The 8,889-nt window shown below is 42.1% G+C and overlaps 1 protein-coding gene across 1 annotated transcript in view; it reads left to right on the plus strand.

Moving 5' to 3' along the window:
- The window catches only part of LOC102260288 (cytochrome P450 4V2-like), a 29,574-nt gene that overhangs the window by 2,795 nt on the left and 17,890 nt on the right, over positions 1-8,889 (plus strand). Inside the window, 3 exon segments of the mRNA XM_014536918.1 lie at positions 6,495-6,565; positions 6,567-6,608; positions 8,582-8,668. Of these exon segments, the coding sequence (XP_014392404.1) occupies positions 6,495-6,565; positions 6,567-6,608; positions 8,582-8,668 (200 nt within the window).

Genomic DNA, 8,889 nt, shown 5'->3' on the forward strand with positions numbered 1-8,889 from the left:
TTTGACACTGTTGATCTGACCTAGCTGTTTTCACAACAATTTAGCCAATGTTTTGACTGGAAGGCACTTTGAATCGGTGTGATGTAATGCTGAAGATGGCACATTGTGTGTCTGGGTGCCTCGGGTACAAAGCCAGGCCTATATTTACCAGCGCTGTGATAGTGTGCAACTACTTAGCTGTGCACAACTTCTTCAATTGTTCACTAACTTCTGTAATAGTGCTTCTCATCTGACTGTGGTGAGGCATAAAAGACATAAGGCATTGAAACCTTTAGCTCTGGTCTGATGTTTACTTACGTTCCACAGCAAATAAGTATGACAGAATGAATGTCAGCCATTTTAGAAGATTCATTATTAGATTTTGAGGGGCCCAAATGTGCAAACGCTTTAAACAGTTATTACTGTTTAACATGCAGTGGACATACCTGCCCTTTAGCCTCTCTCCCGCTGCACTTTGAGCAGCTTGCCCTGAAGCTCAGGGGTGAGGGAAGCTGAGGGATAGGAGAAGGAGCAGGGATAGGTGAGTATGTGTACATTTCTTGGCGCTGAAAAAGAGCTGCAAACTTTAATAGTTGTTTTTTTTATGCCATGTCAATCTCTCCGTGGGGCCCAAATTCCCATGTTAAACAACCCATCAAAATCTCAGGTGCCGTCTGTATTAGGAGCCTCACAGTGCTGTGGGCATTAGTCCTGCTGCTGTCAAGGGGGCATTCCCTCTGCGTAGAATAAGCCTGGGTACCACATGCCTCCCAGCTAGTCTGCTCTCCTTATCCCTCCCTCCCTGGATTTTGCCAGCAATCTCAGGAGAGTGCCTCATTTCCTAACCTAATTAGAAAGCCAGTCCTCCCCTGACCTCATGTTGTTTGACTTGTGCTCTAACCATTGCCAGGTCTTTTCTCTGAGGGCTGGACCCTGTACCCCAATCCTTTAGTCACTGTGTTCCCCCACCCCACCCAACCCTCAACCCTGGGTTGCACTCATCAATTTAGTGTTTCCTGACCTGACCCAGAGTTTTGTCATGTTTGACCTTTCTGAATGCTGGGCTGCATTCCCCAGATGGGGCCTCCGGGATTTCAATACAGAAAGTGTTAACTCCTAAACTTTCCTCCCTACTTCAATGTTGTTGGGATTACTGGTCACCATTTCCCCACACCCAGTATAAGGACCAGCCATAAAGCAGGACCAGGGCCCGTAACACTAGCTGCATCTAATTCCACCCCCAGAATCTTCCTGTATCCTTGGAATAGGAATACCAAGTTCTTCACAGATCCCACACACCTCAGTGTTATTGTCCTAAAATATAACTGTGGTTCTAGTACTCATCAGGAACTTTCAGATATTGCCTATGGACTATAAAGGAAAATCCAACTTCTTTAGCCTTCCAACACTCCAAGCTCATCTATTAATATTTTCATCGCCATCCTGTGCTTTGGCTAAACCTATAGGCAATTTTCAGACCTCCCTGCCTCTGCTCCGCTATTTCTGATGCTTGGTTTACCCTAACTTCCCTTTTCTTCCTACAAAAAGCCAACTCATTCTTTTATGCTCAAATGCCATCTCTGTCTTGGAATTTCTCCAGTGCTTTCAATGAAAATCGATAACTCCTCAGACTTAAACTTCTAATTTAACACCCATTTCATCTGATCTGATACTCTGATTAGTCCCACAGTGACCATCTCCTCAGATTATAAATTCCTTGGGAGTAGGGATCTGGTCCTTTGGTGTACACTTTCCTTGCCTGTGGAATGCATGAGTGAGCATGTGTTTTCAAGAAGAAGTAAGGTACTTCTGTCATATACATTATTATATCTAGACATGTCATAGGAAACTGATTTGATTGATTATCAACTTTCCCTATCTAATCCCTACATTTTCCTCAGTGCTTCTCAGTAATTCTTTTTATCTTAATGATTCTTTCTTATATTCACTATGACATTTCTTCCATATTTTTGTCACATTCCGAAGCCACATTTTTTCCTATATCCAAGGAAATGTGACATAGCCTATTATTTATATACTAGTGGCCTGGTGCACAAAGTTCGTGCACATTAAAAGAGAATTAATGATAAGAAATATTTTAATATTGCTATTTGCCCTTTCTCTATAATAGAGGTGTCAGAGATGAAAGAAAATTAGTAAAATGTATATAAAATCTCCCTCCTGTCAGAGTCTGGGGTGTGCCAGGAGACCTAGAGTCAAGTCCCCGCCCACCATCCTCACGCACTTCTAAAACGCAGGAGACCCAGACCCGGCCGGCCCCACCCCCATTGGGTGAGACCTAGACCCAGCCTGCCCCACCCCCATAAGCCCCTCCAGGCAGTGGGCACAGCCTCAGGTCCCCCGGCCCAGCGCCGGGGTGAGGGTGCTGCCTGAGGTCGCCTGTCAAGCCCTGCCTGGCTGGGGCCATGGCCTGAGGTCCCCCCTCAAGTCCCACCAGGTGAGGTCATGGCCTGAGGTCCCCGTGAAGCCCCGCTGTGCAGGGGGTTTGCGGCCTGAGGTCCCCTGGCCCGGCGCTGGGGCAGGGAGGCACAGTCTGAGGTCTTCTGGCTTGGCATTGGAGTGGGGGGCATGGTTTGAGGTCTCCTGTCCTGGAGCTGGGGAAGGGGCATGGCTTGAGGTACCCTGTCAAGCCCCACCAGGCAAGGGGCGCAGCCTGAGTTCCTCCGTCAAGACCCACTAGGTGGGGGGCAAAGCATGAGTTCGCCCGTCCCGGCACTGGGCTGGGGTGCAGTCTGAGGTCTCCTGGCCCTGAGACGGGGCAGAGGTCCCCCATCAAGCCCCGCCAAGTGAGGGACATGGCCTGAGTTATCCCGTCAAGACCCACTGGGTGGGGGGTGTGGCCTGAGGTACTCGTCAAGACCTGCGGGCAGGGGCATGGCCTGAGGTCCCCCAGCCCAGTGCCAGGGTGGGGTCACAGTCTGAGGTCTCCCAACCCCGCATCCGGGTGGGGAGCGCAGTATGAGGTCTCCCGGGCCAGAGCTGGGGCGGGTGTGTGGCTGAGGTCCCCCGTCAAGCGATACAGGGTGCAGCCGTGGTTTTAGTTCCCCCATCAAGCCCAGGGCCCCCCTCCCTCCCCCCACAGCATCATTCCAGTGCTGAACAGGGATCATGCAGGCAGTGTGATGTTAGCGCTGGGGGTAGAATTCCCGCCCCTAGCCCTGGTCACAGACTGGGACACCTTAATGGAGAAATTAGCATATTACCTCTTTATTATATAGATTAGAGTCCCAGTGTATGAAATTCGTGCATGGGTAGGGTCCCTAGCAGTGGCTGGCCGCCGACCAGGTCCTTCCTTCGTTCTGCACAGCCTCCTGGTGGTCAGCACATGTCAGAGCAAGCAATGGAACTCCCAGTTGGTCAAACTCCCGAGGGGACACTTTGCATATTAGGCTTTTATCTATATAGATACTGTGTGTATGTGTTTCTCTTCTACTAACAAAATATTTTAAAACCTTACTCCAGCTTACTTTTTATTCTTCAGCTTCAGAATAATAAAACTCTCCTTCTTTATAAACTTTTATTTATTCAAATAATATTAGAACTACAGGAAAGTTGTAAAAATAATATAGAGTTCACATATGCCATATACCCAGCAAGCCTCCTCTGATGGTGTTATTTTACAGAATTAGTATCATTATAAAACTAGAACATTATTATTTGTCCAATGTTCTTAACAATACTACAGCCCTTATTTCAATTTTACAACATTTCCTAGTGTTGTTGTTTTTTTTTTCCTGTTCCATGACTCAATTCAAAATCTCACCTGGCATATAGTAATTGTGCTTCCTTGTGTTATGTTCTTCAATATCAATCTTTTTTAATCTGTGATCGTTTATCAGTCTTTCCACACACATCAAGACCTTGACACATTTTCTGAGACAGGTATTTTGTATAATCACTCTCAGTTTGGATTTGTCTGTTATTTTCTCATAGTTTCATTGAAGTTATGCATTTTTAAACAAGATTTTTTTAAAACATATTTTATTGATTTTTTACAGAGAGGAAGGGAGAGGGATAGAGGGTTAGAAACATCGATGAGAGAGAAACATCGATCAGCTTTTTCTTGCACAACCCCTACTGGGCATGTGCCTGCAACCAAGGTACATGCCCTTGACCAGAATCGAACCTGGGACCTTTCAGTCCGCAGGCCGACGCTCTATCCCCTGAGCCAAACCGGTTAGGGCGAGGTTATGCATTTTTAGCAGTGACGCCATATGTGATGTTGAAAGCTTTTCCTCTAAAATCAGGAAGACAAGGATGCTCACTCTCACTATTTTATTCAACATAGTATTATAGGTCCCAGTCAGAACATTTATGCAAGAAAAAGAATGCAGATGACATGATTGTTCATATAGGAAAACCTAGATGCTCCACCCCCCAAAAATGTTAGAAATAATAAATAAATTTAGTAAAGTTGCAGGATATAGAATCAATATACAAAAATCACTTGCATTTCTTTATGCTATCAATGGACTACCAGGAAGAGAAAATAAGGAAACAGCCCCATTTACAACTGAATCAAAAGGAATAAAACACATAGGAAATTGCCCTAACCGGTTTGGCTCAATGGATAGAGCGTCGGCCTGCGGACTGAAGGGTCCCGGGTTCGATTCCGGTCAAGGGCATGTACCTTGGTTGTGGGCACATCCCCAGTAGGGGGTGTGCAGGAGGCAGCTGATCCATGTTTCTCTCTCATCGATGTTTCTGACTCTCTATCCCTCTCCCTTCCTCTCTGTAAAAAATCAATAAAATATATTTAAAAAAAAAACAAAAAAAAACACATAGGAATAAATTTAATTAAGGAGGTGAAAGTCCTGTACACTGAAAACTATAAGATATTGACTAGAGAAGTGATACAAACTAATTCTATCATTATTTTGTTGCACAAATTGTTTCAGTTTGGAGCATTAGGAGCTTTTCAGTTGGCTGCTTGGTGTTTCAACATAGCCCCATCACTTTTTGAGCAATTCCTTTTTTTCTGCCACCATAATATATTCCATTCTTCTGGTATTTTTCTCTGCCTTGTCCCTAAAATCAATGACTTCTCCAATAACACTTATTTATTTTATTGTAGGATAGTCTTTAGAAATACTTAGATCTGGTACCCGTACTAGAAATGGGAGCCAACCTGGGAAGTTATATTACCAGAAATCTTGTTTAGAATATCAGAAAAGACTTTGCAGCAAAATCACATTTCAGATGACACTTGAAGAATAAGTGAGTGTTATTAGACAAAAAGCAGTAGGAATAAGAGTTTCCTACAAAAAAGAGAAGAGGTTCTGTAGAGGCCCTGAGACATTTGAGAAGCTGAAGAATTAGTAAAACAGAAGAGTTTTTTTAAATTATTTTTTCTTGAGGTCACATTGGTTAATAACGTTATCTAAATTTAAGGTGTACAATAGTATAATTTGATGTCTGTATACTCTTTTGGGTGCTCACAACCAAAAGTCTAGTTTCTATCTATTTCCATTTGTTTAACCCCATTTACCTACTTTGCCCTCTCTCCACTCTCTTTCTCCTCTGTAACCACTATTCTGTTGTCTGTATCCTTGAATTTGTTTTTATTTTGTTATATTTGTTTATCTATTACTTTTTAATATATTTTACATAGGAGTTAAATCAGACTGTTTTTGTCCTTGTCTGTCTGGCTTATTTCACTTACCATAATACCTGTAAGATCCATTCATGTTATCACAAATGACAATATTTTATCTTTAAAAAAATATATGTTTTTTATTAATTTCAGAGTGGAAGGGAGAGGGGAGAGAGAGAAACATCACTGATGAGAGAGAATCATCAATTGGCTGCTTTCTGCATGCCCCACACTGGGGGTCGAGCCTGCAACGCGGGCATATGTCCTGACTGGGTCAATACTCAACTACACAGTCATGCCAGCTGGGCCAATATGATCACATCTTCTTTATCCATTCATCCACTGATGGACACCTAAGGTTGCTTCCATATCCTGGCTATTGTAAGTAATGCTGCAATTAACATTGGCGTGCATATATCTTTTTGAATTAGCGTTTTCATGTTCTTCAGATAAATACCCAGAAGAGGAAGTGCTGGATCATATCGTAGCTCTAATCTCCATTTGTTGAGGAACTTCAATACTGTTTTAGAGAGGGTGAAAGGGTAGCATCTATGTACCAGGGCTGGAGAGTTGGGACAGGTTTCCCTTTCTACAGAAGAGTAGCCTGTGCAGGACAGGAGAAACTGAACAACCTCAGTGTCCTTGGGGAAGGCATGTGATAAGGTCACCACAAACATCCACAGTGCTTGGCATTTCTCAGTTAACCAGGTTGTTGCATATATATCATTCATAATTAAATTAGCCTCATAATTCATTGATTAATAATTTAGTAAGGACAACTGTGTGGTTTAGCTTCAAGGTGTGAAAGATCTGGGAGAAATTGAGTGAGTTGCCCAAAGTAAAAACAGTAAAAACGCAAAAAGACACAGTAAGGAACTTATTTAAATTAATTATTTTCTAGAGTTTTTCCAGCAGATGATTTATTACACAGGACGCAACAGACATGTGCCAATGCTAAAACTCTGGCTTGGCAACAGTACCAGTAATGGCCATGTTTAAGGCCGAAACTATAGAGGTGAGTTGATGGTGACTGTGGTCAATGTTTCACTATATATATGATGGTGTGAGAATCTTATCAGAATAAACAGGAAATAAATGTCCTTATATTTAATTGAATTCAATATAATGAGCATTCCATTAAATATTTAAGGCGGTGAAGGTGCCATTTAATGCTTTCCAGATATAGTCTGAGTTCTGGGAAGAGTAGCAGCTTCTACATGTCTATACACATTTGGTATCAAGTAATATATTTGTCCTCCTTTTTTGGGAAGTATTCAATTGAACAGAACCATAAATAGATTAATCTACAAGGTGAGCTCTTATCATCTCCCAGGCACTGTTTTAAGATTGCAAAAATATAAGACTAATAAAATTTAAGTGTTTCCCTTAAGAGGCTCAGAGTATCCATTATACTTTTATGATTTCAAGTTAATTTTTTAAAAGAGAACACTAATCTGATATTGATGGGGAAGATGTTGTTAATTCACGCTATTGAAATTAGTCCTAAGAATTGTTTACCTTTCTTTTACTTATTATCATGACATTGTTTGTATTATCTAATGGTTTGATGACAAAGGCTTTGTGTCAGGAAGTAAAAATGGGAAAAACAGACTTTCTCTTCATGGAGAAAAATTAACAGCAAAATTTTCTAGGGTTGTTGGGCTTAGATACATCTTTCTTCCTCATTGTGGTAAAACTGTTAGAGTGTCTCTGGTACCACACTGAAGAATCTACTGGTCCAGAGGAGATAGCGAGAGGGCCACAGGTGGGATTTCAGCCATTGCTGGCCTAGTGTAAGTGGGCTTAGTACATGTGGATAGAGATCTGTCCAAAGTAGGGAACTGCAGCAAGATCCTGAGAAGCATTTTTTGCATATGCTCATCCCTTCTGCTTTACTTTGGCTCCAGGCAACCTAATTATACCCATGGTTCCCAATGCTACTTATATCCTGGAGACATTCAAATGTGAACCTAGTATAAGCCTTAATCCTGAAATTCATACCTGCTTTCAAACTATGTCAACATGAATGCCTCCAAATCAACATACCTGATAATGAACTTGTGATTTCCATCTCCCTAAATGTGGTCATCCTTTGCTTCACCCACCTTCTCTTCCCTCACTCCTACCCTCAATAAACAACTTATCTGATGGCTTGATGACAAAGAATTTGGGTCAGGAAGTAAAAATGGGATAAAAAGAACTTCAAAATTAACAGCAGAATTTCCTAGGGTTGTTGGGCTTGGATACATATTTCTTACTCATTGTGGTAAAACTCTTAGAGTGTGTCTGGTACCACACTGCCTAATCTTCTGGTCCGAAGGAGATAGCGAGAGGGCCACATGTGAGATTTCAGCCATTGCTGGCCTAGTATAAGTGGGCTTAGTACATGTGGATAGAGATCTGTCCAAAGTAGGGAACTGCAGCAAGATCCTGAGAGGCATTTTTTGCATATGCTCATCCCTTCTGCTTTACTTTGGCTCCAGGCAACCTAATTATACCCATGGTTCCCAATGCTACTTATATCCTGGAGACATTCACATGTGAACCTAGTATAAGCCTTAATCCTGAGCTTCATACCTGCTTTCAGACTATGTCAACATGAATGCCTCCCAAATCAACTACCTGATAATGAACTTGTGATTTCCATCTCCCTAAATGTGGTCATCCTTTGCTTCACCCACTTTCTCTTCCCTCACTCCTACCCTCAATAAACAACTCCACTTGATTCCTAATTCATGGCAGGAGTCAGGGAATTATCTTGGACATTTTTCTTTCAGTCAACTCCAGCTAGTCTCCAAGAGTTGGAGATAGTTTTATGCTCCAAACTCCAACTGCATTTCTTTGAGTCATAGTAATGAAAATGAACCACAAAAAAGTAATTGTTATGAAATGTTACTTTGGAAAGTAGTTGTATTCTAGCCCAGTATTCTTATAATTAAGGTTGCGTTCATATCTCTGTCTCTCATTTTTCTTTTCTCTCTTTCTAAGGCAATTTTAACTAGCTCAAAGCAAATTGACAAGTCTTATCTGTACACATTCCTACAACCATGGCTTGGCCTAGGACTTCTTACCAGGTAAATCAGTGTAAATTGGTAAAGCTGTCTTGTGTGTAACTTATGTCAGGCATCAACATGGGGTAGTTTTCCTATAGCAAGAATGTGCTGTCGAGTAGTCGGGAGAAGCTGAAAAGGTTGGGTGATAATGGGCCTGTGAGAGACAGGAACCCAGGGTGTAGAGTAATCTCCAGCCATGGTATTCAATAATGATGATCACCAGTGTTCCAAGGAGAGTTAGAA

Source organism: Myotis brandtii, unplaced genomic scaffold (genome assembly GCF_000412655.1).
Source record: "Myotis brandtii unplaced genomic scaffold, ASM41265v1 scaffold1686, whole genome shotgun sequence".
Classification (NCBI taxonomy): Eukaryota; Metazoa; Chordata; class Mammalia; order Chiroptera; family Vespertilionidae; genus Myotis; species Myotis brandtii.